This window comes from Enhydra lutris, unplaced genomic scaffold (genome assembly GCF_002288905.1).
Source record: "Enhydra lutris kenyoni isolate GAN:26980312 unplaced genomic scaffold, ASM228890v2 scaffoldscaffold15, whole genome shotgun sequence".
Lineage (NCBI taxonomy): Eukaryota > Metazoa > Chordata > Mammalia > Carnivora > Mustelidae > Enhydra > Enhydra lutris.
The window spans coordinates 50,511,788-50,534,245 of record NW_019154099.1 but is presented as its reverse complement, the minus strand read 5'-3'; the positions used below and the strand labels follow the sequence as shown (position 1 = coordinate 50,534,245).

General features: G+C 39.3%; 1 protein-coding gene across 1 annotated transcript in view; it reads right to left on the bottom strand.

Moving 5' to 3' along the window:
* Positions 1-20,318, bottom strand: part of LOC111146916 (importin 5) — a 44,221-nt gene extending 23,903 nt beyond the window's left edge. Inside the window, exons 1-10 of the mRNA XM_022502675.1 lie at positions 20,161-20,318; positions 14,078-14,158; positions 11,234-11,426; positions 8,448-8,550; positions 7,243-7,339; positions 6,918-7,022; positions 4,609-4,731; positions 4,398-4,518; positions 2,543-2,630; positions 7-113 (exon numbers count right to left, since the gene is read on the bottom strand). Coding sequence (XP_022358383.1) covers positions 7-113; positions 2,543-2,630; positions 4,398-4,518; positions 4,609-4,731; positions 6,918-7,022; positions 7,243-7,339; positions 8,448-8,550; positions 11,234-11,426; positions 14,078-14,158; positions 20,161-20,250 — 1,108 coding nt within the window. The 5' untranslated portion in view covers positions 20,251-20,318. The remainder of the gene's footprint in view (positions 1-6; positions 114-2,542; positions 2,631-4,397; positions 4,519-4,608; positions 4,732-6,917; positions 7,023-7,242; positions 7,340-8,447; positions 8,551-11,233; positions 11,427-14,077; positions 14,159-20,160) is intronic.
* Between the last annotated feature and the right edge of the window lie 2,140 nt (positions 20,319-22,458).

Below are 22,458 nucleotides of genomic sequence, written 5' to 3'. Positions count from 1 at the left end.
GCTTACGATTCTGGAGCATCTGCATGATGTGTTCCTTGATCATCGGGAGCACCAGCTTCCCACCGAGTCCGCACGCCATTCGGTCCAGGGCGCTTTCCCCAGCAACTGCATTGCTGCACAGACCAGAGAAGGGATTCACTTCGCTCAACAGACACAAGAACTGTGCACTGTATACACGTACATCTAAACACATTATCACATTCAACTAAGGCTGAGAAAGACCAACTCAAGCCGTCTTCCAAATATATGAAGTTGTGAGCTAAAAATCCAGAACTAAAGAAAAGGGGGAGGGCACATAATATCTTCGTGATTCTTTCATCGTGGCGTAACAAGTCCTGTGTCTCAATTCTAACTTTCAAGACTATGCTCTCTCTCCCCCTCTTCTGCACACACCCCTCACTGGCTAACACTCAAGCTTTGATGCTTTCGAGACTCAGAGGTATGAGCAGAGTGTTTAGAAGAGCCTTGTTATCTCCTCCCTTCAAACTCCTCAACGGACAGAACCCGGGAAACTGAAAGCCGTGCTGAGACTCCGGAGACTGTCTTCCTTGCTGTGAGCGCATTTGCTTTCAAAGGGGTGCAAACTGCACTGCCACAAATTATGCACAGGGGAAACTCAATTCCAGTGTTTTCACTGAAAACTGAAGAAACCTGGCCGTAAGAGCTTTCTGCACTGTTTTGAAGGAGTGAGTCTGTCACGTGCATCGTCTCAAACTGTCAGGAGGAGCAGACAATAAAGAGGGAGCTGTAAATATCTTGAGGATTACTCAAATTCATCTTGGAAATATATTTAAGACCTGTTTACTCACAGATAAGAAAATCTTATTCATCTAGACCAGAAAAAAATCGCTTCATTAAGTCACATAAATTAAGTGCCTTGTACAGGGAAAATGAAAGGCCAGGGAGCAGCACATTACAGTAACTGAACCAGAGAAAGGAAACCCAATCTGAGCCTGGTCTTCCCTTCAGTCCCATGAAATAATTTCCAGTGAAGGATTACTTTCATATATTTCAAAATGGCATTTAAACCAGAGTAGGCACTTCTAATCATGGCACTAGCTGCAAAACACACTGTATATTCTGTAAGGCAAACGTCTTTAATTTTACCTAATACCTGTTACTGTAGCTTATACCAACTACCAGCCTTTCAGGGGAATATTTTCGATTTTTTTTTTTTTAAAGATTATTCATTTATTTATTTGAGAGAGAGAGAGATCACAAGTAGGCAGAGAGGCAGGCAGAGCGAGAGGGGGAAGCAGGTTCCTGGCTGAGCAGAGAGCCCGATGCGGGGCTCGATCCCAGCACCCTGAGATCATGACCTGAGCCCAAGGCAGAGACTTAACCCACTGAGCCACCCAGGCGCCCCTCGGTTCTCTTTAAGAGAGAGAGGTAGTATGACGCACTGGAAAGAGTAAGAGAAATGGTATGAAACCCCAGTCTACAGACTGGCTAAACAAAACCCGGAGAGATCACTCAACCTTGCCCCTCCATTTCTGAATCTACCTGAGATTGTACCTTTAGGGCCAATGAAAGAATCCATGAAGGTAACCGAGCTCTGAAGTGCTGCCGTCTCATTTGCATTTAAGAGGAGACCATCAACACCACTGGGCAGTGAATTAGATTCTGGCGGTCTCTGCCATAGGAATCTCTATCCATGACGGCCTCTTAAATCTGAGTAAGTTAAAAAGTAGCTCCGGTGTCACTGTACCTTGGGGTACAACTCTTGCCACCACTGTCGCCTCTCTAGCCCAAGGTTAACTTGTGTGAAATTGGGAAATCAGGGCATTTTGCCAGGAACTGTGTGGAAACAACTACGTGAAGTGAGGTCTACGCATATAAAAGCATTTTTCACAATAAAGCTTCTTTACACATAGCTTAAGATACTCTTACACTATAAAAAATCTTGAAAATTTAGAGTAAGAGGGGCACCTGGGTGGCTCAGTTGGTTAAGTGACTGCCTTCAGCTCAGGTCATGATCCTGGAGTCCCAGGATCGAGTCCCACATCAGGCTCCAGCTCCACGGGGAATCTGTTTCACCCTCTGACCTTCTCCCCTCTCATGCTCTCTCTCTCGCTCGCTCTCAAATAAATAAACAAAATCTTTAAAAAAAAAAAATTTAGAGTAAGATGGGGTGGAAAAGATATCTACTTTATTAAAAATATTTACAGAATGTGACACAAAGCCGAAGTGTCAGGTGCCTGGGTGGCTCAATCGGTTAAGGGTCATGATCCTTCGGCTCAGGTCGTGACTCTGGAATCCCAGAAGAGAGTCCTACATTGGGCTCCCCATTCAGTGGGGAGTCTGCTTCTTCCTCTGACTCTCCCCCATCTCATGCTTTCTCTCAAATAAAATCTCAACCAAAAAAACAAAACAAAAACAAAAACAAACAAACCCAAGAGTCCCAGTTTCCAAACTTAAGTTTAACTTTACAGAATGCAGCAGAAAGAGACGGGCCTTAGAACCTGAAACTCTTGCTGCAACCTGTACCCACTCCATTCTGCCAAGGGTGCCTCCAACAAAGTGTCCGTCATGCGCAATTTACCTGTCAAAGTCATCATCTTCCAGCTCATCTGCATTTGCCCAATCCTCATCCTCTTCGAGGTCAACCATCATCGCTAACATCTGAGGAACTAAAGCAAATCATCACTTCATACCCAAATACTGTGGCTTTTTTATTTTATTAATATCACTGCTTACGAAAAAGAATTTTAAATAAAAACCAAAGGATTTACTTTGTCTCTAAGACAGAAAAATTATTTGCCTGTGCCCTCAACATCTGGTTTGTTTATTTTTAACCTTTTTGCCAAATTTGCTTTAGATCTTATTCTGTTTAAGAAGTCACATTAAAAATAAAAGTCAAACTTCCCAGATACTATTATATTCTTTCCTTTAGTCACCAGAGGGTAGCACTACCTGAAATCTATGCCTCTCATTCCCAAGTGTTTTTACACTTGAACTACAGATTTCTCTGTATACAAAATATAGGACTAGCTCAAGCTTTTAATTTTTACACAATAAATAATACCATATTACATGTATCCTTGGGCAATCTGCTTTCTTCTCAATACACATGGATTTCAACTTAATTCCTTCACGGTGTTCTATTACATAAACACACTATTCTACTGATTGGCATTTCAGTTGTTTCTAATTTTCTCCCTATTACAAAATTTGCTTTGACGAGATTACTATTCACACATCCTTGACAAGTTTGAGTTCAGGGCATGAAATTGTTACAGGTATCTTCAATATTAATAAGAAAGACTAGCTGTTCAGTATAGTGGTTGCATAAATGTGCACTGCTCCAGAAGTCTGAAAGAAGACCTGTCTTATTTCATTACCACGTGTGAGATGCTCTGGAGCTATAAGAGTCCTCTGCTCCACACCTTTCATCAACAGTTGATTAACTGTTGAACTTTGTGGCAACTTGGGACTCCACAACTGCACTGGTGTTTACTGACGCTGAGCAGCCCTCATTAGCTCGTTCCAATTCCTCCCTTATGAATTTCTGGTTCCTACCTGTTGCGTTGCCTGTTTGCTACAGACCTGAACTTGCTGAAGTGTGTGCAACTTATCCTTTGTTTTCACTTACGGTATATTTGGTCAAAAACTGTTTTAGTATTCGCAAATTTAGCAATGTTTGCATCTATGGTTTGTGAGTCACTCTTAAAAAACAAAACAACTTTTTCTACTCTCAAGCTTTACTTTTAAAAAGTATTTATCATTTAGGTATTTAATCAACCCCAAACTGGTTTTTATAAGGTATCTGAGGTTGGGATAGATTTTTGCCACAGAATGACCTTTGGTCAACTGTCTATCTTTTAAAGTCTGCTGTATTTCCAGGTGAATGGATCCACTCATAGATCCATCTGCTTCCTATGATCCATTTGTCTCCCTTTATCACCAACAATTTCTAAATATTCACAGGTGAGAAGGCAAGATCTCTACTTTGCTCCTCTAAATTGTCTTGGCTACTTCAGGACCTATATTATTTTACATGAACTTTAGGATCAACCTTATGACCAACTTCATTGGATTTTGAACAAAACTGTAATAGGTTATACATTAGTTTGAGGAGAACTGATATTTAGTTCTCCTATCATTCTTTCAACATGTTACCCGATTTCTCCCATAAAAGTCTTCCACATCTTTTGATTTATTTCCAGCTATCACAAGTCATGCCTACAACACTGGGATTTCAGAATATCTGCGGCACAGCCACCGTGCCGGGTCCATGCACATAGATACGTACGAAAAGACATTTCTCCACATTCATCTGATAGTAAAAGAACATTCATTATATTCTCAGCAAATCTGTGAGTTTACACAAGTCTCAGCAAGTTCATCCAACAATTTTTCTACTTTTAACACAAATTATTTAAAGACCTTTGACTTACTGGTCTGTGCAACAATGTTGGTATGTTTTCTTAACATAGCAGCTGCAGTCTCAGATAGGGTCACGATTACCTCAAGGGCAAGCTGGCGTTGCATATTATTGAGGCTGGTGTCTCCACACAACTACAGAGAAGATGTATTTGTATGTGTTTAATAGTTTAGATTACTCACTAAGAAGAATAGACAGATCATTTACCGAAATACCAAATTTACCTTTAGACTTAGCTGTAAAGTAGCTTCTAAATGAGGACGCAAATACTTTGGAACGGTATCTGCGATCTCAACAAGGGATTTGAGGACTGAATCGTCATTCTGGTAGCACGAGTCATTCACCGCCTGGAAAAAATGAAAAGAGAAAAGGTCTATGTCCAAGAGTCACTTTACAGATGTGATGCCTCACTGTCAAAACATTGGTTAAGACGCAGACAACAGAATAATATTACTAAAGAGCATTTTCACTAAATAACAACTTAGTAATCTATAGAAGCAAATTCACAGCCACATGTATCCCTTCCTTTTGACTAAAATTAACTAGAAACATACAAATATTTAAATCTAAGTCAGAATTATAGTAACTAGCACAATAAACTTAAGGCTGTCAAGGAATTCTTTTCATGACCAGAAGGAATCCCTTTCCTCTGTCCCTCCAATATCCATATCCTCGTCTTTTTCAGACATGCAGTAAATACTAGACCTTATGTATGATACATTTAAAGTGTCCAGGGACACCTGAGTGGCTCAGTTGGTTAAGCGTCTCCCTTCGGTTCGGGTCATGATCCCAGAGTCCTGGGATCGAGTACCACATCCCGGTCCTTACTCAGCAGGGAGCTTGCTTGTCCCTCTCCCTCTGCCTGCTGTTCCCCCTGCCTGTACTCTATCTCTGACAAATTAATAAAATTGAAAAAAAAAAAGTGTCCAATATTACTCAGTTTATTTCTCTTTGATATCAAGTTAGCTCACTGTGGTATTTAAGAGTATATTTGTATGTACCATTGCCTATTTCAGAGTGACAACTCCTAGAAGTTTTGGCTAACATTTTAACTTACTCTAAATTCGGGAGAAGAAAAATCTGAGATTAGACTTAAGCAGTGAGTAACTCCCAAATTTTTTAGGTAGTAAACCACTACAATGACAGAATGGAAAAGTTCACGTTTGTCATTGACCCAAACTGTCTTTTCAGTTTGACAGCACAGGGAGAAAAGTTTCTACTGGACCCAGCAAAATTACTCTGAAATATGCAGAATACACACTTCATCAGTTTTAACTCCTCCAAATCCTCTCTAACCCAGTGGTTCTCAAGGGGCACACTATTTCTCCCAGTTTTCTTGGTTGTCACAATGACTGAGGAAGGGCAAAGTCCAGGGTTTCTAGATAGCCCACATCTGTGACACAAATGCTCCCGAGGCACTCACAAGACAATAAAAGTCAGATACTTCTAAAAATGAAAAACTCGTTTATAATGATCTGAACCTAAAACCTAACTCACAAATTATTTTTTGACTGCTTTTAATGTACCATGATTTCTCCCACCCAGAAGTGCAAATACTGTATAAATCAAGAATGGATACATACTTTGTTCTGTCCAGATTTTTACCGTTTCTGGAAATCAAATCATCAATACTAACAGCATTCACGGTGTTTGCCTTGTCAAGGATATCTGTCAGTCTACATGTTTAGCCACCATGTTTGTATATGTCAATTAAAAATCACCGAGTCTATGTCTTTTGTTGTAGCCATGCCCTACCATTTATAGATTGAAAAGCATGCCATTTTACAGTTTATTCCTTTCTTTTTATTTCTTCTTTGTGTTAACTTAGGGCAATATATTTGTATTTTTAAAACTTGTATGTGTACATAAGCATGTTACCTATGCATTTCAAAATAGAATATGCAGTTATTACAAACTATGGGCCTAACAAGCTGCTCTAACTTATACAATCTTCTTTTACTTTCTGATTAAGGCAGAAAAGTATCCCTAAAGTAGTAACACCTTTGGGATCCAATACTGACAATTAACCATGATCTGTTCACTTTATAGTACAAACCATTTCAAGTCCTGGGCTTAAGAGTACGGACTACTGTCCAGTTTGGGTTTGGATCACGTTTCTGTCACTTACCAACACTGTGATTTTGGGCAAGTTTCTTAACCTCTCCTCTTTAGCTTCTCCTTGTGTCAAATGGGCATTATGTTTCATGGGTTATTTGGTTGATCCTATGGTAATAACTTATGTGGTTATATATTCAATAGCCATAAATTGCTTTTATCATTTACGTTCTAGAAAAATTTGAAATCCTAAATATTTTAAAAGACCAAGAGTCTATGGAAAGGCAAGAGATCAAAGTTCAGTGGGGACAGAGGCTTGCATGTTTTGTTCACTGCTGAATCCCTAGCATCCAGTGCCAGCACACAGTAGGCAACAAATATAGTGAATAAATGAATACAACAGAGAACTCTGATGGGACCTTAAACTACAGAAAACCAGTAGGATACAACTATCACTTGTTTTATACTGTTTCCTTACCTGTAAGAATCCAGGTAACAAGTCTGCAAAATGTTTGAACAGGGCAACGTTATGCTCATTGGCGAGTATAAATGCAGCTGTCGCTCTAGCAGATAATGTCCTGATCTAAAGTGAAGACAGTAAAATATGTCAAACGTGTGAAATTTTTGATGGATGCAAGTTCAAGATTTCTTACTCAAGATGAAATTTTTCTTCATCAGTAAAACTAGTATTTATATTTTGAAGTATTAAAACTAAAGATAATCACCAAATACAAACATTTCCTCCCCAAGTTAAATGTTCTATTAAATTAGGTGTTAGTATTAATGGAATTGAAATTATTTACCGATGCATGTTCCTGATCTTGCATACACTGAACTAACATCCGTTTGATAACATCTAAATAGTGCTGCTGTTGGTTCCCAAAAATTCCAGGAAAATTCCTAAAAAAGATCCAAATGACATTATATTTTAGTGAAGCATCAGCTAGAGCATCTAATGCTCTAATCTAATCTTAAACATCAGCCTGACCCAAGGGTGCATTAACTTAGAAGGCTGAACATCATCTGCCCATCCTCCAAGCAATCCTCTTTTGGGGTTGGGCGAACGGCAACAGAGTGGAGAGGATTAGATTGACAGCAGGGGCGATCCAGGCGCTCACATGCTACTCAGCAGCCAATCCCAGCCCCATGCTTTATCCTTATCACTCTGCCTCCGTAGGAAGGTGACCTGGAGTACAGGACGGGACAAAAGCAAGTACAAGGTTTCAGATGGTAGCTGCAGTAACCATGCTGCCTGACAATCTGCTCCTAGACTCGGTCAGTAATCCAGGTAGTCCAAGTTCTGCTCTACTGCAACTGTGGTTAGCAATTACACTGAATACTTTCAATTAACTCTGTACCCTGGATGACCCCAATATAGGTGAGATACATCTGAAAACTGAGGTAGAAAATGGTGGAGTATCTACCCTTATCCTTCTCTGAAGTTCAAGGCAGATCTCATTTTTAAAAATATACAATCTTGGAAAGTTATAAATCCAATTATATTTTTACCATAGAACTGTATAACATGGACATATTTTTCTTAGTGCAGATAATCGTAATTCTCAACTTCGACCATTTGTTTATAAGTATACAGAAGTTTATTAAAATACTGTATAAAGTTTGGTTATAGAAGATCCAGAAAACAATGGGGATTCACCAGCCTTTTCTTTCTTCTTCAAGATTTCATCATTCAAGTGGCTTTTTAAAAGATATATTTATCCTAGTATACTGTGTCAATCTCCAAATAAAGAAGAAAATAGCTTTCATGGAATCATAAAAGACAAAGGATTTTTAAGAAAAATGCAGAGAACCCTTGTGTACAAAAAAGGATTATAAAATGAAATTAAAAGCTTTTTTTTTTTAAATCAATTTTACTTCCAACACAAATACAAAGTTCACCTAGAGGCATTATTTAAGTCTAAAAAGTCAGACTAAAACAATCAATTAAAATGTGTTTTGCACATTCATGACATTCAATTTTTCAGGACATTAAGATAAATGTATGTACCAGAAAATGTGAAGGGCAGCTTCCCGCAGTCCCATATTTTGAGAGCTCACTGAATCAAAAAGGAACTTCAAACCTTCAGGCCACTGATTGTTGCCATCCTCATCTAAAAGTAAAGAAATCCAGGCACAAAGTGTGTAAGTCAAAACTTCCAAACATGAAGGGTTATTCTTTTCATTTTATAAGCCTCAAAGTATGTAGCAGTAGAAAATATCACATGCTCTACATTAAAAAAAAAAAAAAAAATCCCAATACAATTAGGTTCTTTAACTATAAACAGGGCATTCTAATCTTGTAAAAAAAGCAACCGTGTTTTTGGGTTACATAAGAAGAGATATCAACAGTGGTTATTTCCCAGGAGTAGCATTTGGAGAAAAGACAGCACCATGACTATTTGATTGGTTAACTTTTATTTACACTATTGCTATTAAAGAGTTTATTTTTTAAAAGAATTTATTTTTACAAGAGAGAGAGACAGGGTAAATGTGTGAGTGGGGGATGGGGTTGGGGAAGGTAGAAGGGAGAAGCAGATTCTCTCAGCAGGGAGCCCGATGTGGGACTCCATCCCAGAACCCTGGGATCATGACCTCAGCCGAAGGCAGATGCTTAACCAACTAAGTCACCCAGGTGCCCTTGTGGTTTTTTTTTTAAGTTTTTATTTATTTATATATACTATTGCTATTAAAGAGTTTAAAAAGAAGGCAAAGTTAATATTTGGTATCAAGGTCTTGAAGCCAAAACACTGTAAATATTACCTTCAAACTGGAGAAGATCCAAGAGTGGAAATCCCAGGACCCAGAGCAGTACTCATGCTAACAAGGTGCTTATTTTTAAACCAGATTTTAAAATAAAGAATTTTTGTGGCACTTTGTAATAAAAATGAGTGACCACAAAAATCTGTACTAGTTAAAAGACTCACAAATTATACTGTGACAAAGAATTTTAAAAGTTGTAGAAATTACAGATGAGTTATGTATGCACTTTTCCTTTTTAAAAAATTTCCCTTTCCATATTTTCTGAAATTTTTTGAAAAGACAAATGTGCTACTCAGCTGACATAAAAAAACAAAAACAAAAACAGAACACCCTTAATCAGTCCCTTTAACATAAAGATCGTGCTTGGGGACTGGGGGAATGAAATCACTATTAAAAAAAAAAAAAAATCTATGGAGAGCATACTTCGAAACATTCTGGAAACCTTTCCATTATTAAGTGATTTTGAATTAGAAATGATATGTACACCTAACACAATTCTTATCTGCACACTTAAACTTGAAAACAGATTTTCTAGGTTACTTTAAAAATTCAAATTTAAAGGTTTCAGGGGGTTTTGAACTTATTTAAAATAATTTAACACATTTCCTATTTTTAAGAATTGGCTGATATCAGTCAGCTGACTTGAACAACTGACTTGGCATTATTGGTAGTGGAGATTAAGAAATTAGTGTTATACCCTAATACCCAGCAACTGCACTACTAGGTATTTATCCAAAGGATACAAAAAAAAAAGTGGATTCAAAGTGGGCATGTGCACCCCAATGTTTGTAACAGCACTATCAACAATTGCCAAATTATGGGAAGAGCCCAAATGTCATCGAATTTAAGAAACCAAACAGATGAACACAGGACAAAGAAAAGAAAAATAAAATCATAGAGGGAGGCAAATCATAGAGACTCTTAACCATAGACAATAAACCAAGGGTTGCTGGAGGGGAGGTGGGCTGGGTATAGGCTAGATGGGTGATGGGTATTAAGGAGGGCACGTGTTGTGATGAGCACTGGGTGTTGAATTTAAGTGATGAATCACTGAATTCTACTCCTGAAATCAATACTATACTGTATGTTAGCTAAGTATTAAATTAAAAAAAATTAGTCATGATTTACTAATAAGCACAACCAACAATATTCTCCCATTTAGCCCTTATCTTCGTGAGGCATCCTTTTCAACCTTTAAAAAGACTGCCTAAATGAATTGAGTTTAACATCCTATCTATGAATGGGGTGCTAGGCTGGTGCAGTTGGTTAAGCATCTCTTGGTTTCAGCTCAGGTCATGATCTCAAGGTCATGAAATCAAGCCCTGTTTTGGGCTCTGTGCTCAGCACAGAGTCTGCTTAAGATTCTCCCCTCTCCTTTTGCCCTTCCTCCCCCAACTCTGTGTCTCTAAAATAAATAAATCTTTTTAAAAAAATCCTATCTCTGAATCGGTCAGAAAAAAAAAAGCATATTCAATTACATTAATATATTTAGTGTGACCAAAAAGGGTTTTGATTATTGGTAAAATGCATTTTTAGAGATTTTCCTTTTATTTCACTGTTTAAAAACATTTTGGGGGTATTTCATAAAGTACACAGTATAGTGGTATAATAGCCTATGTGCATAATTTACTAAAATACAAATATAATAGCAAAAACTCCTAGAGTCAACACATTTTTGCTTCTGTTGGCAAGTTTAATCTACAAAGTAGGTTGTAAGTTACACTGTGCTTTCAAAACTTTACAGATTAAGGAGGAAATAAAACTGACAATTTTTAAGCAAACTACAAAATTATTTCTCCACACAGATGTTCTAAAGACCAACAGATAGGTACTATGACTATACTTCACAAACATCTGTAATTTTTGGCTCTCAATGCAGAATCCATAATCACTCTCATTTCGAAGAGAATAAATGGTACTCAGGTACTTAAGAATCTTCCTTTAAGAAGATTCAACTGGAAAAAAAAAAAAAAAAAGAAGAAGCTATATTCATTTTCTTCTAGAACATAATAATGAATGTATCTGCATACACACCTATTAAATTCCTGGCCAGCTCAGCAGCAATATCACAAATTTTTTTCCTCATGCTGGACTGGGTTTCCATTTGAATAATCATCAGTAGTTCACTCTTGATGGCAGTCTGAACATCAGAAGGAAGAGTTGGATAGACTTCATCAAATGCAGAGGACAAAAGACGTCTTAGGAGAACAGCAGCCATTTGTCTAGCCTATAAATGGATAATGTGGTTAATAACTTGGGTGTCTTAGGAGAAAAAAAATTTTCCAACAAACTACATTCACTCCACCACTGATGTATTTTACTATTCTATTTTTAAAATTCATTTCAAAAGCACTTAGATTAAAAAAATATAGGTAAAATACACAAAACTCTAGTCACATTAGCCTACTGTATTGAAAATGCTACCCACAATCTGTTTTTTGTTCATAGCTAAGGAAAAATCCCTGAACACAGATTACAAATAGGAAAATTCTTAGCAATGATCAACCTGTCTTTAACTTCTACTTTTAATACATTCTTTTAAGAAAAAGAAATTAATATACCCTTAGGATGCTCCTTTCCTACTTCTCCATCTGGCTCTCATTCTAGTGTACCTAATCTGACTCCTAACCTGGCCTGTCTCACTGTATCACAGCCCTTTCATTAGCCTCTTAGATAACATGCTATCAAATCCACTTATCTTTATGCTTCATTCGAGCAAACAAACATTACAAGTTTCTAATGCCTAAAAGCGCTAATCAATCTCAATGTGTATATTCTTATCCCATTTAAAAATCTGTAAAATAGGGGTGCTGGGTGGCTCAGTGGGTTAAAGCCTCTGCCTTCGGCTCAGGTCATGATCCCAGAGTCCTGGGATCCAGCCCCGCATCGGGCTCTCTGCTCGGCAGGAAGCCTGCTTCCCTTCCTCTCTCTGCCTGCCTCTCTACTTGTAATCTCTGTCAAATCAATCAATCAATCAATCAATCAATCTTTAAAAAAAAATCTGTAAAATATATTTAAGATTGGCATTTTCTGTATAATATTCCTTTACATTATTCTAAGATAAATACCGTTTTAAAATTTTATCATATTAAATCAACAAGCCATTGAAAGTATAAAACCCAATTTTTCATCTTTGTTTCATTTCTGGATGGCAACTACTCATTATCACTATAATCAGTTTGGGACGATGACCAACACAAAGGAGTTAAGCTACACAAATAAAATGTGCCAATTTTTTTCTCAAGTCACTTTCCACTGAATCTTTTTATCTTATTACTTTTGGCAAAGAGCAAACTTTTAAAGAAATCTCTAATGCTCTAGAAAGGATTCAAAGTGTTGTTAAAATCCTTGTAAAAGTAGTTCAAGTTTATGCAGTTCTCACACTTACATTGACAACTATGAAGCCACAATCAAGATTCTGAGGCTAGTTCACAATCATCTAATTCCTAAATCAAATCAAGATTTAAAAAGGGTTCAATATATGTTTTTAAAAATAAAATTCGATAGTTTTTAGTAGTATTTATTCTTGGCTTTAAAATTTGTTTCATAGCGGGCGCCTGGGTGGCTCAGTTGGTTACGTGTCTGCCTTCAGCTGATGTCAGATCTCAGGGTCCTGGGACCCAGCCCCACATTGGGCTCAGTGGGGAGTCTGCTTCACCCTCTCTCCCTCCCCCTCTTCCCTATCCACACCCTCTCTCTGAGCCCGTGCTCTCTCAAATAAAATCCTAAAAAAAAAAAAAATCTGTTTCACAACTAACTTGATTCAATCTTTAACAATTAAAATAGCCAACTGTTTTTAAAGATGTTACTTTACGTTTGTTCTTCATATTTGAATTAAAGAATCTATTATAAAGGTGAAGTGCCTTCTGTCAGCTATTTTTAGAAACTAGAGCACTTTATACTGTTTTCTAAGCATCACCAAAGAACATCAAACTGCCAATTTAAACTAAGTGACCATAAGAAGGCAGGTGTAATACTACGGGGAAGTTTAGTATGACTTCCATTTCCCTCATGCTTTAATATTAGTAAATAAGCCCCACTATACAAATTAACTTTAAAAAAAAAAATCATCTCTGTGCCCAATGTGGGGCTCTAACTCATGATCCCTAAGATCAAGAGTTATATGCTCCATGAACTGAGCCAGCCAGGCTTTCCTCACTTTACAAATTCTCAATTCCATGTTTCATAGGTGGGATTGGTTTTCTAGACTTGGGGTATTTTGATACCTTTTCCAAAATAAAGAAAATATTCATTTAACATTTAATATATATAAGAGTATTACTTCTGGAAAGGAAAAAAAAGTCCACTGCTAAATACATAGAAAAGCAGTAAGAAACAGTAAATCTGAATTTGGTAGAGTAACAAGGTCATCTGCTAAAAACCATGATTTAAAAAGGATTCAACAAAGTGTCTCTGTTCCTAAACATCTTTAGCACATATTCTTTACTACCTAGAGATGACTATAAGCATATAAATTTTGAAGACAGACAATACATATTTTCTTAAAAACATCTGGCAACACATTAAAACACCAAATGAATTAATATCCTCCTTTAGAATGAATTGTTTCATGGAAGAAAATTTTTTTTCCTACAGCTACAGAAATCACTTAAATTTAATATATTTTTATGTAATTATTTGAAAACCATTAACTTAAAGTATCCTGGACACATCATTTGACACAGAAAAAAGAAATTTCATTCTTAATATAGGGTACTCAAAGAAAACTCTTAACTGGAAAATAGCTTCTAGCAAATACTAAGTTCAAAGTTCTGGTAACACCTATGCAGTCAACAACAGTTCTCATTACCCACAGACCACCATCTAATACCCAACTCGTTTTGTTAGAATGTCATACTCTCAAATACTAAAGTATACCTCCTCAGCAGCGGTTGTATTTCTGATGGCTTGTAAGAGGAATGTGATCTTTGACTGGCCTGGGATATTCTCATAGGTTTCCTACAGGAAAAAAAAAGTTTAAGGTTAGAACATGTTAAAAAATGTCATAAGCACATGAGTGAAAAGAAGTGCAATGAAGAATGGGCAAGGTCCATGCACAAGAAACCATGTCATCTAGGTCTGGTGGTAAAATTCCCCCATGAGACACAAAATACAATTCAGCGGAAAGAAAGGATGTCTAGAGAGTGATTTTCAAGCTCCCTTCCACCTTCAGCTCTTAAATTTTTCTAATGTACGTGCACACCTTCCAAACTTTTGCTTCTATCATGAACAAAATTTAAGGCAAAAGAGGGCCAAAAAATTCTTAAATGTCACCTGAGCTACCATGTTGTTAATTAAGGGCTCACCTAATATCCCTTTATATCATGGAATACTACTTACCTTGTCATCATTTTCTAGATCAGATGATATAGAATGGTTCAAGTTACCACTACTTAACAACCATCAGATACATCTCAGATGAAAGAAGTCCAAGAAAGGGAAAGAAAGCATTCAAATTCTCTACACTAATTTTTCTTTCAAGCAAAGATAATACTAAAACTTATATACATAAATAAATGAACATGGCCAGGAGACTTTATTATAATTTCTTTAATATCGCTTTAATAATTATCTAGAAGCCTAGGTTTTGTGAATTAGGGCACTTCGTTCCTTCTCCATGAATAATGTAAAATGAGAGCACATTGGTTAACAATAAAAAGTTGACACCAATCAAAAGATGATCGTCAAACTGGATCAAAATATAAGATATGCATTTTCTATAAAAGTTGAAGAGAAGTACAGATTTATGTGCATGTATAAGAATTCTAACAATAGCAGTCTTTTAGGGTGGAAAACACATCATTCTCTGAAATATACTTGGAATCGTTTTCCCCAAGAAGACGCTTACCTTGCCTGCTCTCTGAGAACCACCACCCCATAACCCACCTGGTTTCTCTGGACAGAAGTGACAAGGACAAGGGAGGGAACAAAGGGGCTCCCTGAATCCACATCTACCTTATTATAACTTTTATTAAGTACTCTTTGGCATCTCTGAGATAGTGACAGATAAGGAAATAAAGGCTCAGAAGTGAAATGACCTGCCAAAGGTCACATACAATAAGCAGTAGAAAGAACTCTGGTTTTCGGAGGCCAGCTGTACTAATGCTTGCTCTTTCTGGGTTTCACTCCTGGGGGTCCATCTGACTCCACCAACCAGCCAGTTCTATTTATGCAGTGTGCTAACACAGTTTTCAAACTTCTCAAATATATCTCAATCCGAAGAATACATGCAGGGGAAAGATTTCAGTACCTTCTGATAACCTCAAGTTCTTTTCAAGTACATAGGCACATAAGAACGCAACATCGCTAAAAACTGTTTCAACCATTTACAGCTAAGGAGATGGTCTGAATTTATGTATACACAAATGAGGTAATTTATGTAGAGATATTCATAAGATGATTGCAAAAATGGCTATGTACCTTGAGGTTTCTCACCTAATCTTTACAAATGCAACTGAAAGACCGGTTATAGCCTTTCCATTTAAACAGTCTCTCAAAGTACAATAAAAATGCCTTTTTAGTCTTTGTATCTAGCCTAGCCCCCATGCACTACAGATGCTATAAATGTTTAACACTTTAATTTCCAGTGGTCTAAATCAAGTTTCAGGAAAAAAATGCTTTACTAGGATATCACTCTCAGAAAACCTTGCCCAGCTGGGGGACTATTGATCTGACAGTTGTACTATGCTAATTTTAATAGACACTTATAAAAAATAAGTCAAATACTAAACTCTATTCCATAAAGAATTAGAAGTCAAAGGAGAAAGAGTTTAGTATGAGTGACATCTGACTCACTGAGTCAGGGTTCTCCCTGAGAGAGGGTTCTCCCCATTTGTTCTGTTCCACTGTGGCAATCCAAATATAGTATTACATTTACACCATAACACCAGTCAAGGATAATAGTTTGGCAAAAAGAACACAGCCTTAAAATCAAGTTATTAGCCAAAATAGGCTGAGTTTCACCAAAACAAGGATGGTATCTCTTTCTCCTTGTATTCCTAGCACCTATCACATTGGAGTGTAGCAAATACAAAGAACATATATATAAAGACTATATAAAAATACAACTATTCTTTCTAAGAATATTCCTAGGCCAGGCAGGTTCAGTTAATGTTGCCAATGTCATGGCAAACAAAATTTCAATTCCATCTGACTTCACCATGCGTAATCAGACAATGTAAAGCAGATCTCACCTCCCCCTTTCCTGCCCACAAAGAAGAAATGTTAGTAAGTACTTATCTCACTCATTCCATAAACATTTATCGTGAGCCTGCATACTAAGAGGGGACAAGTTTCACCCAGTACAACAACTTTTACCTAGTAAACACCCTGGTTCCTCAAAAATCAAGTACATTTTTCAATATGTTGTCTTCCTTCAATTAAAATCTCATTAATGAAGTTCTATATTAGAATTAATCAAAAACAAAGTCAATGGAGAAAATAAGAATGTAAAATCCATGCATATGATTAATAAAAAATATTTAAGCTTATGTCACATAAAAATGTCTCATCATGAATGCCATGGCCATTCAACTTTGTATTATCTGTCAACTACTTATTTGTTTATTCATGTTATTGTGTTTTGAGACTTAGGGACATTGAAATTTTCTTCAAGCATCAGAAACATTTTTTGTAAAGTTAAAGAAAAAAAAATCCTTGAAGATTTAACAGAAAATATAAAGCCCACCAAATTGTTTATACAATGGAAGTTTTAAAAACTTTTAAAAGTTTTGAAGAGAGGGGCACCTGGGTGGCTCAGTGGGTTAAAGCCTCTGCCTTTGGCTCAGGTCGTGATCCCAGGGTCCTGGGATCAAGCCCCGCATCGGGCTCTCCGCTCAGCAGAGAGCCTGTTCCCCTTCCTCTCTCTCGGCCTGCCTCTCTGCCTACTTGTGATCTCTGTCTGTCAAATAAATTAAAAAATAAAATTAAAAAAACAAAAAAAAGTTTTGAAGACCTTTAATGTTTTTAATATATTACAATAAAAGTCTTCTACTGTACTTGATTTCACATTTGAATATAAAACAAGTCACCTTACTCAACAGTTTGGTATTTGTGTCAACTAAGTATTTTTATTTTGACTGAGTAAATTACAAAGATATCTACTGACTGTTTGCCAATTCTTTAGTTAAAAACATTTCCTGTATTTGCTATATCAGACTGTAATACTCAATTTAGTTTGATTACTTATAAACAGCTCATTTCATAAGGCAAAAATATTATATGCAGCTAATTTATTTTTCAAATGTTTTCCTTTCTTAAGAAGCTCTACTTACAGTCCAGCTTTGTGTTATGTGAGACCAGGAAACTACCCCTTTAACATTTACCTTTTTTTGGGTGTCAAATAAATAATATTTTACTTTATAATACCTAATTTACATATTGATATGTTTCCAGGATACACAAAGTAAAATAGAGTCTAAAGAAAGTAAAAATAGAGACTAACAGTATAGTTGACCCTTGAACAACATGGGTTTGAACTGCATGGGTCCACTTATACATGGACTTTTTTAAATGAATACAGTATAGTACTGAAATGTATCTTCTCTTATGATTTTCCTCATAATTGTCTTTTCTCTAGCTTAGCTTCTTGTAAAAATGTAGTACATAGTTGTATAACATTCAAAATATGTGTTAATTGGCTGTTTATGTTACTGGTAAGGCTTCTAGTCAACAGCAGGCTATTGGTTAAGTTTCTGGGGAGTCGGGGGTATGTGAGCCAGTGTCCCTAACCTCTGAGTTGTTCAAGGGTCAACTGTACGTTTCAACTGTTCTTTATGAGAAAATGTGCTGAACGCTGCTAATATCCCCAAAGTGATGGAAGTGATAAAAGATTTAAAACAGGCACCAATTGGAATTCAAGCTGAACCAGACATTGGTATTAAGTTCAACAGAAGAGAGATTCCCCACTAGGCTTGACAATAGAGACTTAAGCAACTGGAGGGAAGAGGGAGAATTAAACTCGCTTACTAATTACAATGCTGTTCTGCTTTGTAACACATGGCAATTTCCATTATGGGTTAGGATTAAGAACTTCTTTTGGTGAAAAATTACCTCCAGAGTTAGCAGAATGCATTAAAATGGTTTTACAGGATCATCACATCCCTCTGATAGGAGTGCAAATTGATGCAACTAATCAATGCACATTACTTCCAAGGACAAACGCTACTTTTAAGTATTCCACAAGTAAACCAGCAAAGCCTGAGAAGATAGGTATGCATGTATTCCTATTTTTAAGACGACACTGGAAATCTAAAGTCCATTCATAGGAGGGTTGGCTGAATAATTCACCCATATGATGGAAAACTATGTAGCTGCTTTAACAGAATCTTATATGTGGCAATGTGAAATATGTTGAGTGAAAAATCCAAGTTGCACAACAGTATGTGTATGATAGGCCCATTCATATAAAAATGAATGCATACAATTGCACTAGTAAGGATATTTTCAAGGACTACTCACAAGTCACTTAAAAGTAGTTATCTCTGGGGAATGGGATAAAAAACAATTCGCACTGTTTAAATTTTTACCCTGAACACACATCACATGTATAATACATGAATCAAAAATCATTAGACTAACGTTAATAACTGTTTAAAGTGTTTTTCATACAGAACTGACCTTCCTGTGTATTTACTTCACATATTATAAAAACCACTAAGCTTAGCCAGCATATCCTAATCAAAGTAAATATTAACACTGTGATTCTAAAGACATCCATAAAATTCATGAGGACAAGAGGACTTGTCCCCCAATTTCATTAGCTACATATAAAATTAATTTCTGCTCTGTAAAAATATCTAGCTGAACATCCTTCACTAAATCTTATAAAAATCTTTAATCTCCTGGAGGTAGAGAATTCTACATAAAATAAAATTTGAAGACAGGTTCTTATGATGCACTTAAAAGAATCTAGATAAGTTTCTGCCCTTCCCTTTTAGTGTCTCACGTATACATCGAGTTCTGGGCATTGACAGCCTCAGTTCAGTCTTACACTGAACTAAGTGTGTCTTGCTGCTACTTGGTAAAGGAACTTGAAGATAACATCTGAAAATACTGTCTCTTGAAATACTGTCTCTTGTATCCACAGCTCCCCAATTTGGAGGCCAGAAGCCAGAGGTAGTTTTAAAGAAAAAGAGAGAGAGAGAGAGAGATTCAGGTTAGATTAAATGAAATTAAAGACTTAAACATATGGTGGCACTGGCCCACTTAAACAACAGAAGTCCCAGGACATCGCAGTTATGTTATGAGACCACAAATCTCTAGAGATCAAAGAAAATTTGTCTAAAGGAAGAATAAAGGTGGAAGGTGCTTAGAAAGAAACCCTAAAGGAAACTTCACAAAATTGGGGGGTGGGGGTGGGGAGGAGGGTAATCCAGCTTCCGATGTTGAGAACTAGACAAGAGAAAGAGGACTACATGGAAGTAAGTGGAAAGGCAAGAGAAGACACACATTTCAAAAGGAGGGGATGGGGGAGGGAAAGACGGTACCGAAGAATGAGAAGACGGGAGAGAAATAGGGGTGATGGGTCAGGGAGCAGCCGGGGTTTGGGGCACCAGGAGGGCTAGGTTAGGGGGAGACCGAGGACCGAAGGACGGTGGAGCCTCCCACCGGGAGAAAGCGGGAAAGGGGCAAGGGGAAGCCTGGGGGCCCGCCCCACACCCCACGTCCCTCCCCGCGGCCCGGCTTCCCCATCTGGGCGGGGGCAGCGTGTCAGGAGTAGCCGCACGTGTGTGCGAGGGGTGGCGGGGTGCTAACTGGCGCCCGGCGCCGCGGCGACAAGGGCCGCAAGGGCCCGGGGGCACGGCCGGGAGCCGCGGGCTGCCTCACACGTGGGCTGCGCGGCCGCCGCCCGGCCCGGCCTGCGCCACCACGGCTGAGCGGCCGAGGCCCGGCGGGGCGGCGGCGGGGAAAGGGCGGCGCGCCGGGCTCGGCGCGGAGTCGGGGACCGCGAGCTCGGTTACCTCTGCCTGTTTCCGGACCACATTGTCGGGGCTGAGCAGGTTTCCCAGGAGCAGGTAGAACTGTTGCTGCTCCGCCGCGGCCGCCGCCATTGCGCTAGGCGTGTGAGAGAGAAGGAGGGAGGGGAGACAGGAGCCGTGAGGCGAGCTGGCGGGCCGGCGGGAGGGGTGGGGGCGGGCCCAGCGCGGGGACCTGCACCAGCGGCGGCGCGGGGCTGGAGGGGGCCGGGCGGGAAAGGGCCGGGCAAAGGGGAAAGGGGAGGATGGGGCGGGGCCTCGCGACCCCTCACCCCGCCGCGGCCCCCAGCGCCGGCCTCTCATTGGCTCTGGGAGCGGGAGGCGGGGCCGAGGCCGCCTCCTCCGGGGCCGCGCCGATTGGCCACGCACCCTGCAGTGCCGTCGCTGGCGACTCGCGGCGGGCAGCCGGGTTTGTTGCGGACGAGGTGGGGCGGGGACTTTGCCGGCCAGCTGAGGCCTAGGGTGACGTCGGGAGGGTGGTGGGAGGGGCGGGCTGGCTGGCTGGCAGCGCCGCGCGGAGGGGCGTGAGGTCCGGCTGGGGAGGTGGGGCTAGCTCCAGAGCGCGGGAGATTTCGGGGCCGCGGGCTGCCCGGCCTCTTCCTCTGCCGCCCGCTAGCCCCTCCCGGCGGCCCGAGGAGTGCCCCCCAGCTCCAGCCCCCTAGGTCCCTTGGACCCGAAACCCCCACTCCCCAGGGAGTGGGCCCCTTAGAAACCCACTTCCCACTTATATTCCACCCCCGGGATCCCAGACTCCTCCATCTGTCAGACCCTCCGACCTCCCCCAGGACTGTGACTCAGGCCGCCCCTCTCTCCCGCCGCGCTCACCAGTGACTCACACCTTCGGCTTGTCCGGGAGAGGAGTTACTCAGCCCTCAGGCTCTCCCGCCAGGCCTCTCCTCCCCTCCCCAGCCCAGGGTCGCCCTGAGTTGTCCACGTAGCACACATGCCTCCACCCCCTCCCCACCCAGGATCCGAGACTGTTCCCTCTAATCCCTTGTTTCGGGGTTCCGCTCTTTCAATGATTGGGAGAAGTGGAGAGAGAGAGAACCCCTTCCTAAAGCAACACTGGCTCGCAGGGTTGATCTAAATGTTTATTGGTTCCTACCGGTGCCGAGGGGCCCCGAGACCTGATTTCAATGGCATAGACAATACACCCAATCTTCCTTTACAGCTGGAGCTGCCCAAATCGGAGAAAGCAGTGTTCAAATCAAAGGGTACTTCTCTTGAGCCCCTACCGAGTCCAGTGTTTTGAGCTAAGGGTGGTAGTGGAGAAAATAATAATTTATCTTTGCCTCAAAAGGACACTGTTAGGGACGAGGTTCCACACTGGGTGAGATGGAGAGTACTAAACTTCTGGCAGACCATAGGGAATTTAATTTCCTATAGACTGTCCTGAAGTTCTCCTCTCTGGAAGTCTACTTTAAAAATTTGCTTTTAAGTGAATGATTTTAAGCCTTAGCTGTATATTAGAATCCAGGCCAGTGGGTCCAGAATCTCTGGGCGGAGGCCCAGGATCACTATTCAATTGTGATTGCCAGTCAAGATCTCTTAAAGGATTCTAGCCCATTGCTGGAGAAAACTCCCTCAGAAAGTTTTAGCTGTGTCAGTGATGAATTCTCTACAAGAGGTCTGCAGACCTATCTTTGTAGAATTGATGTTTCTTAGATGTCACCATTTGTTCTTATGACACATTATTTCTTTAAAGATAGACCATTGTGTAAATTAATTTGGGGGTAGTTTTATTGTTGTTGTTGTTTTTTGCTTGATATTTATTTATTTAGGTCAGCGGTGGTCATGTCTGGATTGTGAGGAGGTTTTTTCCTCACCCAAGATTATTAAGATTTTGGAAATTACTTGCCAAAACCTTTTTGTGACTAGGTTACCAGTGAAGGAAGATGAGGCTTGCTTAGGGTATGGCCTGACCTCCAGTTACTTTTTAACATCAGTGGTATGTGTTTTTATTGGCAATGACCCTGTAGATTACATATATTTGTTTAATAATTATTAAATAATAGAAATTCCAACGTAAGTCTACAGATATGTCAAGATAGGAAGCTTGTTTATTGGTAAGGCAAATTATAATCTTATTATTTCAGTTTACAAATAAAACAAATTAACAATTGCTACAATATGAAATGTCAGCCTAGCCTTATTTTAATATTGTAAGTATCCAATCAAAAGGGAAGGAGATTTTTTAGGGTAATGAATAAAGAGATCCCCAAGTGGGAGAAATTCCTGTAAACTGGAGGTGGAAATCAGCCATCCTGATAACTGAGACTAGTT